This window comes from Columba livia, chromosome 1, assembly GCF_036013475.1.
Source record: "Columba livia isolate bColLiv1 breed racing homer chromosome 1, bColLiv1.pat.W.v2, whole genome shotgun sequence".
Lineage (NCBI taxonomy): Eukaryota > Metazoa > Chordata > Aves > Columbiformes > Columbidae > Columba > Columba livia.
This window is the reverse complement of record NC_088602.1, coordinates 12,094,546-12,111,437: the sequence shown is the minus strand read 5'-3', so window position 1 is coordinate 12,111,437 and position 16,892 is coordinate 12,094,546. Positions and strand designations below refer to the sequence as shown.

General features: G+C 41.8%; 1 protein-coding gene across 2 annotated transcripts in view; it reads right to left on the bottom strand.

Annotated features, from left to right (window-relative positions):
• MTNR1B (melatonin receptor 1B) overlaps window positions 1-16,682 on the bottom strand; it is a 38,245-nt gene extending 21,563 nt beyond the window's left edge. Inside the window, exon 1 of one of the 2 annotated variants that reach the window (XM_065037289.1) lies at window positions 16,291-16,682. In XM_065037289.1, coding sequence (XP_064893361.1) covers window positions 16,291-16,501 — 211 coding nt within the window. In that variant the 5' untranslated portion in view covers window positions 16,502-16,682. The remainder of the gene's footprint in view (window positions 1-16,290) is intronic. The other variant, XM_005512954.3, reaches the window with a different exon arrangement.
• Window positions 16,683-16,892: the final 210 nt, after the last annotated feature.

The window sequence follows — 16,892 nt, the reverse complement described above, 5'->3', positions numbered from 1 at the left end:
AGGTAAAATCTTTTAAACTATTTCAACCCACTTACCAGTAGATTGTTTTTTCTAGGCAGATCACTATGGTTAAACCATCTTTTTACAAGGCTTGCTTCAACATCTGACTAACATTTAACCCATTTTCCTTCTAATGACTGCAAAAGGAAGCATAAAAAATAAAGGAAAATCTTGCTTAACATGAAAATTGATTCAGAAAAAAGTCTGTTGTCCATGGGCTCTAACCCCACCTGTGAATCTAAGAACAAGCATTTTTGCAGTCACTTTAGAGGTCTCACGGGTAGGCTTTGTGTCCTTGAGTAGAACTGCTCTATTTTTCCACACCACAAAAGTTACTTTCTCCCGCTATATTTTATGCCAGTAAAATACTTGGAATATGCCAGTGTGCTAACTGACTTTTGGCAGGGGACCTTGAATTTTCAATTTTGTTTCTATCGTGACCTCTAACTTAACAAGACAAAGGCATATAAAGATACGAGTCCCCTATTAATCAAATATTTGGTGCATTATCTGAGGCCTCTCAATTTAACAGAAAGTTCTTTATGCCATTTTCTGTCAGGTGAATGTGCTGATGTAATTAAAAGTGTGAGACAGTATGTTGCTTTCTTTTCTCTTTTGGAAAATTATTTTTATGTTTTAGTTGATGGTTGGACCTACTGATGCAGAAGATTCATGGGAGTTTACCTCCTGACTGCTTTCAATATCGCTGCATACTGCAAATACAGAGTTCTGCCAACACAAACTATTATTTTCCTATTATTTATCAAAAGGCTAACCCTTGCTTAAAAGATGACATGCAACCAAAGCTACTAATACTACTGCAAACATATTTCCAGCTTCACTTCACTTTCCTGTTTGGTCTTTTCCAAATTGGAGTAATAAAGGAGTGGAAAACTAGTGGCAGTGAACAATAACAGACCACATTAAATTCACAGGAAATTTACCACTTTAAATCATTTGTGCACTGACAAAAAAAAAAAAGTGCAAGCTTTTCAGAAATCAGGGATCTCAGAAGTTAGGATGCGTCAAAGCCTACCTATGCATCAGTAAGCCAGTGCTGTTAATAGAGTTCTGCCAATTATGTCAAATAAAGATCTTTCCACCAGTACTTAGGTTAAAATACAAGTTTTTTACAGCAAATTATGTTCTCATGACAGAGTCTTACAGAATCACCATATCACAGACTCTTTCAGGTTGGTAAGGAACTCCTGAGATCAACTAATCTAACCCCTCCTGCTCAAGCAGGGTCAGTCATATCTTCAGATATGGAGACTCCACAGCCTCTCTGGGCAGCCCCTCTGTGTTTAACCATTCACACAGCGAAAACAGCTTTCTTGTGTTCAGATGGAATTTCACAGGTTTTAATTTGTACCTATTACCTCTTGTCCTCTCCATGGGCACTACCGAGAAGAGTCTGGGTGCTTCTTCTTCACCCCTCCCACCAGGTATTTATACACATTGATAAAGTCCCCTAAGCATTCTGTTCTCCAGGCTGAACGGTGACAGCTCTCCCAGCCTGTCCTCATACAGGAGATGCTCCAAGCCCTTAATCACATTAGTGATCCTGTAGTGGACTTCAGTCCCATAAGTCCACACCTTTCTTGCGCTGGGGAGCCCAGAATTAGACACAGCACTCCAGCTGTAGCTTTACCAGTGCCGAGGGAAAGGGTCACCTTCTTTGGCTTGCTGGCAGCACTCTCATGCACCCCAGGAACTGTTGGCCTTCTTTGCTGCAAGGGTGCATTGCCAACTCATTATCAGCTTGTTGTTCACCAGGACCCCAGGTCCTTTTCTGCCAAGATGCTTTCAACCTGCATATACTGGTGCCTGGGGTTGTTCCTCCCCAGGTACAGCACTTTGCACCTCCCTTTGTTGAACTTCATGAGGTTCCCATCAGACCATTTCTCCAGCATGTCCCTCTGAATGGCAGCATGACCTTCTGACTTAGCAGCCACTCCTCTCAGTTTTGTATCAGACCATTAATGAAGTTAAGCAGTATTGGTCCCAGTATTGACCTCTGAGACACACCACTGGTGGCTTGCCTTCCTACTAGACATTGTGCCACTGATAACAACCCCACTGGTCCCAGTCATTCAGCCAGTTTTCAGTCTACCTCACTGTCCATTTATCTAACTCCTACTTTGTCAGCTAGTCTATGAGGATGTCATAGGAGACAATGTCAAAGCTTTACTAAAGTCAAGGTAAACAATATCTAGTGCTTTTCCCTCATCCATCAGGCTAATCATGTCATTCTAGAAGGCCATCACATTGGTTAAGCATGATTTTCTATTTGTAAATCCACATTGATTACTACCAATCACCTTCTTGTCTTTCATGTTTTTGGAAATGGTTTCCAGGATTAGTTACTCTGTCAGCTATTCATTACTTTATTAAGGAATCAGAAGTGGTACCTTCTTACAGCACCCTGCAATTTTATTGACTGCTTGTCTTCCAACCATTAATTAAGTCAATTTTTGCTTAGGTTATGATATAATTGATATAGAAAGCAATAGCTGAGAATGAGACAATAATTGGAAACATGTCTCATAGGCTGAGCCTACCCACAGCTTGAAATTCTGTCTTGAAAATAAGTTATACAAGAAATTTCCTGGAAGTGTTGTGGAAGGTGTTTCAACTCTCCAGATAAGTTCTTTTGGCCTCGGTGGCCCTGGTAGTGTTTGAGGGTAAAAGAAGGAATACATAGCTGCACCTTTTACAGTTTCCAAAGTACTTATCTCTCAGTCCTTTGCAGATTATATTTATTTATATATCAGGAATGAAGCACTGGGGATCTGAGTCATATTATTTTACTTAGAAGAGAATGCACGTTCAGTGCTGGTGGAGCTTTGAATAGCGTAGTTAGCTGGTTTAGTGTAGTTACCAGTTAGTTATCTGGTTTAATGTAGCTACCAGTGAAGTTGCCAGTTTTATCTGGTAGTTAGCTACACTTCAATAGTGTAGTTAGCTGGTTCCTGTAGGAAATCTTTGGGAAAGGTCATCTCTTTTCTTCAGAACGTACACAAGTATTCCTTGTGTAAAGCAATTCACATCAGCTTTTTGTGAATTCTAACTCTGTAGATAATGCAATTAATTAACTTTGTACATAGGTGTAAGGTGGAGGCTGTTCCTGAACAGCTTGATGTTCAGTGAGTTCCCTGGCTTATGAACACTTTGAGAAATCTGTTCTTTTCATTTCATTCATCCAGGGCCTGTTGCAACAGGACAAGGATTAACGATTTAAAACTAAAGGAGAGGAGATTCAGGCTAGACATGAGGAAGACATTTTTTACAATGAGGGTAGTGAAACCCTGGCCCAGGTTGCCCAGAGAGGTGGTAGATGCCCCATCCCTGGAGACATCCCAGGCCAGGCTGGACAGGGCTCTGAGCAACCTGATCTGGGTGAAGATGTCCCTGCTCATGGCAGGGGGGTTGGACTAGATGACCTTTGAAAGTTCCTTCCAACCCAAACTCTTCTAAACTAAATATGATTCTATGATTTCATACTTATGTAGAAGTAATAGCATGATGACTCTGTGTATCTCTGTGGGTAACACACACCATTCTTGTTGGCTCTTGAACACATGTGGGATGCAGTCCTTAAGCCTGAACTCAGAATTTTTAACAGCCTCAATGAATGAGGCTAAAAATGCCATCAGTAAGAGGTGGCTTCACTTCAGAGCACTACAGTAGATGTTACTGTGTAGTTTACTATAATACATCAGAATGGGTTGGCTGAGGTGCTTCCAAGAAAACAGAAGAATTAACTTCTATTCGAGAAGCTAAAAAGGGTGGTCATCTATTTTTGAAGAACAACATGGAAGAAAGTACAGAGGTGTGTTAAAGGTGAGTGCTGTCTTGAATTTGCAGACCAGAAGGTTTGTCTGAGTGAAAATGGAAATTCCTGTTAAGGTGATGTGTGAAACTATTTATTGGTAACAATTAAAAAATTACTCCCTGTCTGTTCCATTGAGTACTGCCTGATTTAAAATGAGTTGGCTGGAATTCTCAGTCTTTTGAATATAGAGTCTCAAAGAACCGTAAGTTGTACTTCACAGAAGGGAAGGATGGAATAACTCCCAGTTTGCATGTAGTGACTACGCCACCTGCATGTCTTTACTTGTCTTGAAGCAAAGCAGCATGTTTTAATATAATATCTTTTCACTTGTCAGTAGCAAAGCTGAATAGAGTTGTCTACTTCTAAGAAAATATTTTAAAACATCTAAAGACTACAACACTGATGAACTTCTCCATAGACAGGGTTTGCACAGCATGAGTATCTTGAAAAGACACATTTAAAAAACCACAACACCTATGCAGATGATATTCAGTAAGTAGATTACTTTTACTGGATTGAAAAGTAGGAAATAAAAATAGCTGGATTGATTGCAACAGATTACACATATTCACAGGGGATAGACATCTGATGTAAGGTTCTTGTCCTTAGCTGAACTAAAATAAAATGCTGTGTATACAGAGGTAATTAGAAAATTTGCACTGAGTTCAGAATGAGAGGATACTGAGAATTCCAGGGAGGATTTGAGCAAATCTTACACACATGAGGATGCTATTTATAGGTCACTGTCTGTTTTGCAGACATATTTTACATATTTTTGCAGATATATTTTACAATTTGATGCTAGCTCTGAGCTTATAATTAGTTAACACATTTACAAGGCTGATGTGTTAAGCAGATATTTCTCCTGATAGCCAGACTGCCGGCTCCAGTGGCTATATGTGATATCTTCTGACAACAATAGTTGCCCTCATTGTGCAAACACAGCAATCTAAACCAACAGATGAACAGATGTTGTTCTATAGCAAAAAGATTACAATGTTTGTAGAAGTGTCGTGTAATATTATTACAATCTTCATACAGGCATCTAAACCTTGAAAATGAGCCAAATCCATAAAAAGCAGATGAAAAAATTAACTTTGTGAGGTTTATGGTTTTTACTTCAGGCGTAATTTAAGCAGCATTTATTAAAAAGGGTAAACAAATACCTTCATAACTAATAAATAATTATAAATAGATACATAAATAAATTAATAATAATTAAAATTAGTTAATAGATAAATAATTAAAGAATAATCCCCACAATCAAGATCCTTGTCATTTGATGAATGTGTTTAGGCTGTTTTTATGTGTTAGCATATGAAGATGTGACTGTCCCATATGCAGCAGAAGTGTCAGGGAAATTCTGACTCTGTGATATAGCTCAGTCCTTTTCAGTATTGAGACCAAAAGCAAACTAGAAAATTCCAAAGCAGCTATTGTTGTTAAGGAGGACAATGCAGTTGCACCCACAGTGTTTGAGACATATTTCTGTTAGCTTTCGCTGTCAGGAAATCTGTTTCATGACCGTATCAAGATGGTAGCTTAAAAACTAAAACAACCACTCAGACAGTTTTTAGGAAGATGAAAATTACCATAGCTTTTCTTCCTTTCTGCAAAGGAAAAACTTGGTTTTGTTTTATCAGCTCAGGATAACATAGTTGTTTTCACGTGCATTCTTGGGAACAAGGCGATGTACTTGACAGTCTACATCAAGGTACTAATATGTGCTTCTAAAGGGTAACTTATAAGAGAGCATATCTGAAAATACTGGTACTCAGAATAGATGTGAATTGAAATAAAAGTAGAATTTACTCCTGGAGGTAGAAAAAAGTTTATTACTGATTTTATGTAATTAATGTATTCTCCTATAACATCCCAAACAGAATGGTTCAAGTCACCTGGTGAATACACATCTGCTAAGAACAGATGAAAAAAATTAGACTTTTAAAATGAGCTGTCCTGGCTCTCTGTGAGTAGATTTGGTCTCTTAGCTCTTTGGCTCATTGTGTTGAAGAGTGCCATGAATCCTGGAATTGTTTTTGCTGGTCCATCCAAGAACAGAGCTTTACTGCAGAGAGGTCATGCCTCATGCAGTCAGTGAATCTTGCAAAAGCAATGCCAGTCCAGAGCCCAGGAGAAAGCTGGCAGCAAAGGGAGTGCTGCTAGGGCACATTGGAGCTGCCATAATGCAGCTGCTAAAAGGTCCTTCTAATTTCCTGTATCTGAGGGTATGTTTGCATTTGTTATTTCAGAGAGACGAAAGAAAACTGTGAGTTAGAAGCAAAAAAAAAGAAAAAAGCTTCTGTGACCTATGGAGAGCCTGGCTATGGTGTTGCAGGCAAAGCATCACACTAACATCACCCTCTGCTCTTCCTTTTGCTCAGAACATGGGTGAAGTGGACTTGTGCCAAATGAAATACACAACATAAACATAACATTAGATTATTTGCTTCAAGAAGCCCATTATACTTCTCCAGTCTAACTAGATGCTTATCACTCCAATTCCTTTAAAGATAAGCACACCAACATCTCCTTTTACCAAGTGGAATAGAACATATCGTTATATTCTAAAATAAAAGTGTCTTGGAGCTGATCTTGGCACTGCCTGTTCACTTACCAATAAATTGACCACATCTTCTAAAGGATAAAAGAAAATTATAACTTAGATCTATCATCAAATGTGGTGTTGCCAGGTGCTTCAAAGGAGGATACAAAGTAGCTGTAGAATATAGCTGTAGAATAAAATTCCTCAAATTACAATTTTACTGTAACCCTTAGGTACTAGAATTTGTTTCCCACCTGCCACTAATATATTCCATACTTTCTCCAATTTTTGGTAGCACCAGCCATTACGGCCTTGAACACTCAAAATATTCACAGAAGAGGCAGTAGATCTTTAAATTTACAATTTCCTGACTTCCACAGTGACCTCCATTTTAGTATTCTCCATCTCCAGATTACGCTGAATATGTCCTTGGTCTTGTGTCATGATCTTCTGGATGATGAAGAAAGATGATTCTAATCTATCTACTCTAAGGCTACACATTATTCCATATACAGTGTCATATAAAGCCATCTACTATTGCTTTTGAAGAAACTGTTTATCTCCTCAGGATTCCCTGTGATGCAGACTGATACATAGGTTATTTTTCTCCTTTATGATGTTTCTGTACTCCTAAATGCTTCTTTCAGTCCCTTTAAGCTGATAATTTCCTTACAAACTTTCTACTTCCAAAATATTTCAAAATTTGGTATTATTTAGATTTCTTCTCATCTAGAACATTCTTAGGCCTCTCAATTTTGTCCGAATTTACTTGCAAGGTTTACTTCCTTGCACTGAAGGATACCTCCTTTGTTAAAATAAGTTTCCTAATTTCCAAATGAACAATACTGTCTTTTCACTTTTGTCTTCTACCAACAGGTTAACAAAGTTTAAAGTAATTCTTTTATAAGTAACTGTGAAGATTTATTTTTTTCAGTGGGTTGCTGTTTGAACCAAGTCTCAGAGAAAAGAGGACAGAATTGGCGATGAACTTACTCTGTTTCCTCTCCAAGAAGAGATTCTAATTAGAAGTATGAGATGAGTCATGGGCACATGACTTAATAATTCTAGAAGTGATGTAGAAAGTCTTGGAGTATCTATCATTCAGAGATATTCTCTGAGAAGTGGTTTCATATCTTCATGGACAGACTTCACCATATGGGAAACCAGCTGGCAATGCAAGTTGGCAGAAAGAACAAAAAGAACTTGAAATTGAGAGGTGGGAAGACAGACTGAGAAGCAATCATATCATAACACCCAGGGTAAGGGGAATTTTGGAGGGTTATGGCAACCAATATAGAAAATAAGAGCTCAAAGACTAAGAAGTTTGACCTGAGTGGTAATTAAAAGTGCATAGAGTCAGCAAAAGAGGGCCTGGAACTGATGCAACAAAATAGGGGATCCAAAACCAGCGAAAAAATCAAATCAAACTTTACAGAAATAATTATCTTAGAATGGAATTGCATCAATGATTAGAGAAGAGAAATATAGAACTGAAAGGTGTATAGACTTCATAAAAGGAAAGAAAAAAAGAAGAGGATGGTGTCCTGGTGGAAGCAAAAATTACATTGGGAAAGAGTTGTAAGGTCTGACCTGGTTTGGACTAGTACAGAACCAATTTCTCTTTCAGTAAGTTTTCTTTTCAGTTAAATTTCTCCTAAGTAACTACACATCTGATGTTGACTACCTGTTTTTCAAAGCGTCTGCTTCTAAAATTGATAACACCTGTTTACAGTTGTTACCAAGGTGACAGTAGGATTGGCATGCAGAGAGACCCATATTTATATTTGTCTCTACAGGAACCAAGGTCACTGTTAAGTATCTTATGTTCCACAGTGAGAGGGTGTAAAAGAGTCACACCTATGGGGAGGAGGGGACAGAACAGTTGACTCAAAATTGGCCAGCAAAGTATTCCATGCCATACATGTCACACTGAGTTTAAAGCTGAGGGATCATGAGGGTCACCCTCCTTTCATGGCTGGTGTCTGAGGAGGACTCTGCCTGTTCTTCTGCCTCCAACCCCAGTCCTGATCCATGCATTCCTCAATCCAGTTCCCATCTGCTGCCGAGTCCAGTCCAGGACTTCCTGGAGCCTGCCCCACAGCCTCAGAAGTGGGAGCCTCCACAGTGCCAGTTCCATCATCAGGGAAGCTCAATATTCGTTTTGTATATTTTCTGTTATTTCTCTTATTATAGCTAATCATACTCATTGTTATTGTTTTATTAAAGCTGTTTTAATTTTCCAACCCATAAGTCTCTCACCCTTTTCTTCTTTCCCTTTCCCTTCTGGGAGAAGAGAGCATCTGCGCTCCATTTTAATTGCCAGACCAGCCTTAAATGGTGACGAGACAACATGCAGGGAAGTATTAATATGCAGAAACCTGCAGCAGGATGAGATCACTTCTGTCTTAGTAGGGAAATACTAATGGAAACAATTTAAGATGGGACACCGGACCTCCTCATATGCAAAGGAGATAATAAACGTACTAATGAGTATTGAGTTCCAGACATACACCCAGTAGATTTCTTCAACATAGAGTCTGTTTGCCAACATATCCCAGTCTTTGTTTTGATAAAGAACAAAGACATCCCTGAAGAGCCTGTCATAGAAAACAAGGTTGCATTGAAAGCAGATGAGATTATTTTGTTTAAATTAAATGGAAGAATAGACAAAACAGACATAACTAAGAAGGGGTTTGCATGTTTCAATAAATAAAAGAAGCTAATTAGAAAAGTGATGTCTGCTGTATTGAGGAGCTGAGGGATTTGAACGTGGAGGAAGCCTGGTATTTCTTCATATTGAAGATACAAAAATGTTCTCTGGATCTTGCATCCAAAAGAGAGGGGAAAATATAAGAAAAAGTTCCAGATCTAGCTGGCGGAAAAGTTGCCTCAGCTTGGATACCAGAGCAAGAAACAAGGCTAGAAGAAACAGCAAAAGATATGTCCATCAAGGAAAACAGTTGTCACGAGGAAAAATTAATAAAATGGGAAATGACAAAAAAGCCCTAAACTTCATTGGCTTTGCAAAAACTTCTAAAATGAATAAAATGCCCTTTCAACACATTAACAAAATGAAAAAGGAAAGGGGAGTTACTGGGGGACAGAGAATCTGAAAATCAACTTAAACTGGTTACTTGTCTGAAAAAAGATTTTGCTACACTTTTTTGATAAGGACAATAATGGTGGACTTGGGAACGAGGTACACTGGCAAGTAAGGAATTAACATATCTACAATAAAGTAAAAATGTCAGAGAGATTGAATATACTAGGTGGCAGGAATTTTCAAACATGTTTTCTCAGAGGTAGTGCCATGGGTTCTGAAAGGACAGAGAACTACATGTGGGACATGTAAAAAGGGGCCAAGTGTGTTCTCTGGTTCTCATTGCCAGTAGGGAGGCACTGATTTCTCTCAGACTGTGGCACACAGAGCTTGGCTCCCACACACATCTCAAAGAGCAGTTTTGCCATGACTCACCTGCAGCTGTGGTGCTCTCACACTTTACTACTCATTTCCTCCTTCCTTGCTATGGTGCTGGCACAACTGCTGTTTCTTTTTGCATGAATGGTGCTAGCAATAATTCAAAAAAACAATTAGGGAGTAATGAGAAAACTAACAGAGTTTTTCCACGTCTGGAAGATTTATCTGTCTACCACAGAGTATGTGCTAACGTGGCAGTTGTATTTAAGGTGGTGAATTGGTTGCAGAGGAAGAATGAATTGAGAAATCTTCAGGCTTTTTAATCTCATCTGAATTGTAGGCAAGTCTGCAGAAACAAATTTGGAAGGAAATGAAAATTAAAGATGCAAGTAAAGACAAATGGAATAAAATTCAATGTGAGCTTATACAAAGTGGCTGTACCAACTAATCAGATAATTTTTATTCAATAAAAGCTAGACTTGGACTCTCTATACCTGGGACGTTGTTCTAAACTCATCTAGTCTTGGAAGAACATATGCTTGGGTATGACACACAGCCTATTGCTACCACTGCCTGGATGGTGACGAAAGAAAATGGTTGGACTGGACCGGAGGGAGATAACCTAGATTGAGCGAATTTTGTCTGATTCAGAAGTATTATGTCACAAAACACAAAGAGAACTAATGAAACATTGTGATAATACAAAGTTGAGAGCCCACATTGATACAGGGAAATGTCAAGATCTTTCTTTTCCATTAGGACTAAAAGAGCAGAAAGTGGATAGAGTATAAAAGCATGAGGCATGAGGCCAGGTACTGAAGGAATAATAATTGTGTGGACTGAAAAGACAAAAGAAAGAGAAGAGCTGCATTAGCAAGTGACTGCACCAAGAAGAGTCATCTATATAATGTTAACAGAGAAAATGAAAATGTGGCTCCAAGGTACATCAGGCTCATTTTGTCCATCCAGAGAAGGACAGAGCAGAAAAGAATGTCAATATTATTTTTTGAAGGTATTGGTGGTACTTCATCTGTGTTACTGTGAACAGTTCCATTTTCTCTTGTTCAAGACATATTAATTCAGCTGGGATAGGTGAACTGGAAGGTCTAAGACAAGGGAAATGAAAAGCCTAGTTAATTAGAGGAAAGCAAAAACATTTGCTTTGTTTACCATGAAAAACACAGGTTGAGAGGGAAATATGTGTTTATTCTCCATTAATATGACACAAGACTTCTCACCAGGTAGAGAAATGATCCATCCAAGTTAAACAACAATTATAGTTATACAAATAAAATTATCCACTATAAATTAGCAAGTAATAAGCACACAGTTAGAATAAAAAACATGTTTGAATTCTAGTATTATTGTAAAGAGATAGAAGAGCTTTATTTTAAGTGTTGGGTTCAGTGAACTTTTGTAAATGTTGAAGTCACGTTCCCATTAATTTTTCAGTATTGAGCAGCTTCAAGGCTAGAAATCCTAAATGTGAGAGAGAATGTGAAAGCAAAACACACACAGTCCCAGGGCTAAGAACTCCATGGATCCAGGGTTCAAGAAATTGGGAATACAAAAGCTGAAACCATAAGAGTGGGCTCTCGGGCTCTGCTCATCAGAGTATGTTAGTGTCAGTATTACTGCTGATAACAAAAGACAATTTCATCAAGTGGTTTCAGTACCCAAGAAGCATTTGAACATTTCAGTTGTATTGGTAATGCCTTTTTGGTTTGTTTTAGTGTCAGCCTTATTGGGATCAATATGATCTCTTGAAGGACATGTAGTGAAGAGAAAGATGTGTTAATTTAAAAATGGAACTTGAAAAGTTACTGGAAGAATTACATTACGACTTCTGATTTCATATATTGATCCTTTCTCACCCAAATGTAGGTGACTACATTGTGATAGTTCTTCTTGATTCTCTTAGTTTTTAGTAGAAATAAATAAGCACTTTTATGGGCTGAATCATGTCATCCTAATGTAGATGTCAAAAATAAGTTAGATTAGCTATGCCCTGAAAATGCTTATTTTTCTCCATTGATTATAAAGGGAGCCCAAAGGAAGAAGTTCAGAAACAGGTATCTCCACTGTACTCTTCTAAAAGATGAATTTCACCCAGGAGACAACCGTCCTCTATCCCAGTGGACAGAAATAATAATAAAGGAGGAATAAAGAAGAGAAAGAGAACTGTTGTGGCCAAAGAGATTAAGAATAACTGAAAACAGCACATAACAATGGAGAAAACATCCCCTCAGCTATATTAGAGAGATGTGGAGGGAAGGCTACGGAAAGGGAAACAACATGGAAAAAGAGTACAAGTCTTGGTTATATTGCCAAACATGTTTATTTAGTAGACAGATGACTACCAAAGTTACAATTCTGTGTGTACGAATGTTTTATTTTGTACAAATGTTCATGTAAGAAGTATTTTCCATCTCTACAGCCATACACACATTCGATAGAGTTAAATATGCAAATACACCCATGTGCTTACAGGTAAAGAAACATGAATTTTTATTTAAATTGTGTTGCAACAGCACCTTGCTCTTTGAATGGAAATTAGAGTCTCATTGTCCTATGTTAGTTTTTATATATAGAAAGGAAAACAGTGAAGAGAGTGAAGAGGGTTGACACAACGCACTAAAAATATCACTTAGTGCTAATGTATTCCTAGGCAGTGCACCAAGGTTAATATTAGGCCTTCTGCCAAAAGTCAAAGGGTCACAAGTCCTTACTACACTTTGAAATGATATTGAGTTAATGTGCCTAATTCTCACCCCTCAATGATTTTATGCTGGCTTTAAGGCCAATGACATACAAACCGTTTGCTTTATCCCCTCTCTCCTGTGGGAGATGCCTTGGCAGTTCCCACCTTCTGAAGTGCTTCCTACTGGGTTCTCAGCCCAGATGATAACGTAATGGTTATAGCTACAGCTATACAAATGCATCCTGACATTCTTAAAAGCATCTAGTGGTTTTGATTGACTTAATGCACCTTCAGGACACTTGACCATCCAGCAATCATTGAGCACATGTAAACTTTAGCATGTCAAAAGTTCAGTATTTTAAGAGCTGCCTTCAACTGGGCATGCTTAATTGAAGACACGCAAAATCAATAGTTGCTTTGGAAAATTCAGAACTCAATTGATATTTCAAATAGAAACACAGGCTAATTTATTTTATTAGTTCCATATACAGAGTTTTATTTAACTTTGTAGTGTGTTGGACAAAGTTACTCCTATCCCAAATTAGAAATGACAGAAGCATTAATTTCTGTAAATCAAATCACTTTTAGAGCTCAGGAGTTGCTCAGCCTCCCACAGAAAGACTGGGCGCCATTAAGTAAGAAGACAAGCATGTTGATTCATACCAATTATGCTGTGCATTACTTGGAAGAGCCTTCACAAATTTTCCCCTCCCCCTCCAAAACCAAATTTAAATGTGGGAAAGAGGCTTCTGTATGCTATGAAACAATCCTTCTCTTGTAAAGCTGGCAAAATTCCCACTGTTTAAGGAGTGAATGAGCAATCTTTAAAAGCACCAATCCTACTCATTTGCCATTTCTCTCATGCTGAGAATAATACTTACCAACATAAAGACTAAAGGGTCATCTTATTTCACTCCATTCTTGTACCTCGTAATATATAATAGCATTAAAATAGATTCGCTTTTGATTATGCTTTAATTTTAAGGAATGATGCATAATCACACTGTTTGCAATTACCAGATTTCTTTGTAAAGCCTCTGTCAGAATAGTGTTGATAAATCCTAGAAATATGCTCAAGCCCTGTTTTACCTTCTGAAGAGATTATTATTTGTACTACAGAAATGGGCAGAACTGCTTAATTCATTCCTCATACACCTGCAGCTTATTTGAAGTCCCAGACTCTCATCCCTATCCAAGAAAATATCTCATTAGCTTCTTCAAAGATAATTGAGTGTTCATGGCACTATAGCTGTTTGTTTCTTCTCCATTCAGCTGGACCCCCGCCATCTTGTCACAGCCATTCCACTGGCTTCATCTTGTCTCTTTCTGACATCCTCTACCACAAGTCTAACCCTTTTCATACCATGTTTCCTCACCATTTTACTTTCTGCCACATCTGCTCCTCTTGCATGTACATATATGTTGTTTTTGGTTTGCTCAGAAAGGAAAACCTGTAAATCCAACTGCTTGTCCATCTTCTTTCCTTGTTGGAGGCAAAGGGCTCCCAAGCACTGCCTTAGCTTTCCCCCACCTTCCCATTCCCTCCATCACTTCACTCACTTCAATTTGAGGTCCTCTTCCACCGTGCTCCTTCCCTAGAAATTTTCTCTTGAAAGACCTCTGTGGACATTTACCAAACTATCCTCTTTCAGTTTCATCCTCAAGAGCCATCTCTTCCTGATGGAAAACTAAGAACTGGCAAATTAAAAGGTATTTAATTGTATGAAGATTATCCAGAAGGAACTCCCTGCTATTCTTCATGGTAGTTATCGAAGATGAAGAGATCCCTGGAACAGGGTCAGTGACATCACATTAAGGATGAACCTAGAAGGAGATCAATTAGTAGGTATTTGAATTAGATAAGAAGACCACGTCTTATTGCAACAGCCTTAGGACTCCACAAAGCACTTTGATCAATACCTTGAAACTTCTTCCAGGCGCCAATCACTTCCAGTCCGACCCCTCCTCTCCACTGCCGTTCGAAGGAAGGAAAGGGTTCCGATGAGAGCTCCTCTCTTGCTCCTCCTCGGCCGGGATTTGTACCTCGAGCCGGCCGCGCTCACCAGCTCCCTGGGCGCTCACCTGCCCAGAGCCCAGGAGCGAATCCCCCCGGGAACGCACATTCCCCGGCGGCGAGGAGGCCGGGAGGGCGTCGGAGACTTGACGGGGGCTCCCTAGTGAGCAGCTCCCCACTCCGCGGCTGTGCGCGCAGCTTCGCTCCACTCCGCTCTGCGGCCGCTGTTGCCGCTCCGGCTCCAGGCACTGCCGGCTCCCGGGGGGCACCGCGTAAGGCTTTACCGACCTCGGTAAGGCTCCGCTGCCTTCAGCAGCGGCTTGGCTCCCTCGGATGTACAGCCCAAAGGACCGTGCCCGGTGCCCCGAGCAGCTCCCTCCGTATTTCTTCCCTTGCTCACCCAAACCGCGCTTTCAGACGTCCTCAAGTTTGGCGCTGCCCCGCTAGCATCCCTCCAGCATTTAGACTTGTGATGACTAGGGAGAGGAAATCTCATCCCTCTATAAACTGCTTCTGTTCCTAAGCATAATTTGATTTAAAACAAGTGCCTATTTCCAGTTAACAAGGGCTCTAGTCACTACACGTGAAACATGATAGCGCTGGGACAGCGAGACCCGTCCAAAAAAATCCCACAAACAAAAAGCACCCGGGGAAAAACAAGTCACCAGTTCTTCCTTCTGACTCTTGGTGAGGAAGCATCCTGCCGCCTCTCAGGTGTGAAGCTGGACCGATATGATACAGAGTGCGCTGGCTCCGGTAGCGCAGGGGATGCCATGCGCCTGACTTCCTTAGCTCCCGGCAAAGTTTTGTTACCCCCACCTGCGAGTGCACCACAAAAAGACCTGAAGAAGCGAGCAGTTTGGGGAACTGTTTGGTGCCACGGGAACTTGAGTAGATACACCCCTATTTCGGGGATAGTGCCCGGCACTGCAGCAACACCCAAGAGACAGCCGAGCTGCACATCAGTTAACGACCCGGGGCAGCGGCTGCATCAGCGCGGGGGGGGGGGGGGCGGGCAGAACATCCGCACAGAGCGGGGCAGCCGTGAATCAGATAAGAACTCAGCCGGGACAAGTCGGTGCTGACTCCAGAGTTTTGTAGTTTAAGACACGTGCAAAGGTGGGAAGAGAAAGCAAATAAGTTTACCAAATAAATCACGCAGAGCCACATTCTAGCACACACACAAAGAAAAAAAATATAGACACGACTGAAGGAAAATGTCCCACTTTATTGGCTGCTTTCTGGTTGAAGGACATTTGGTGAGGGACAAGAAAGCCGATGCTGTGAAAGGCTCTTGCAAACTCCGAGGAAAATTCCGGAGCGGGGGCTCAGCCGCTTTCCCGCACACGCCCAGAGCCCCATCTTCAGAAGAAACCTCTTCAGAAAGTCTTAAAGTTTCCTCTTTCTTTCTCCGACCGTTTTGGCCACGCTCTTTGCCTCCGGTATTTTAATCGGATGGCACCGATTCCCCTAATCCACAGAGACTAGACAACGCCTCATTAAAAGCCACTTAATGACCTGCATTCCTCCCTGAGGGGCCGGAGCAGGATGGAAAACAGGCTAAGGGGAGCACAGAGGCAGCTGCCAAGGACTGAGGGCTTGGAGGTCCTTGCACACGTTACAAGGCAAGAGGGGGGTCCCTTTGGTTCCCTGCCCTGAGCAGGTGCCCGCCCGAACTGCACGGGCGGGCTGGGCACCGCAGGGCAGCTAGAACCGGACCAGGGTGCCCGTGGGGCTCCGGGTGATCCTGACCGCCTGCCGGGGCTCGAGCCCTTACCTGAGTTCCTGAGCTTGCGGTTCTTAAAGACGGAGATGATGACCAGCAGGTTGCCCAAGATGTCCACCACAGTGGTGAAGATCAGCACGCTGGACAGCACCGGCACCACCCAGCCGGGCCGCTGCGCGCCCGCCGCCTCCCGCTCTGCCAAGCCGAAGCGGCCTCGCCCGCCCGGGTCGCAGCAGTTCCTCAGGGACCCATTCTCCAGCATCGCGCTTCGGCCGCCTCCTCGCCCCGAGCGGCCGCTGCCCCGGCAGCAGCGCGGCGGCTCTGCTGACTGGCCGGGCGGGAGGGCGGGAAGGCTTTTAACGGCCGCGCCGCACGCGCTGCCCCTCCCTCCGCCCCGCGGGGCTGCCGGGGCGGGGCCAAGGGAGGGGCCAAGGGCGGGGCAGGGGCGGGGCCAGCGCCACCCCAGGCTGCACGGGGAAGCCCGGGGGCGGGCACTTCAGCTGGGCCCCGCCCCGTTGCGCGGGAGGCGGCTGCGGAGGCAGGCGCGCGGGGGCGGTTGGCGGGAGCGGCGTCCCCGGCGGGGAGGGGGATCCCGGGCAGGCGAGCGCCGCTCGGTGCCGGGGCGGGGGCAGAGCAGCGGAGGAGGCCGTGCG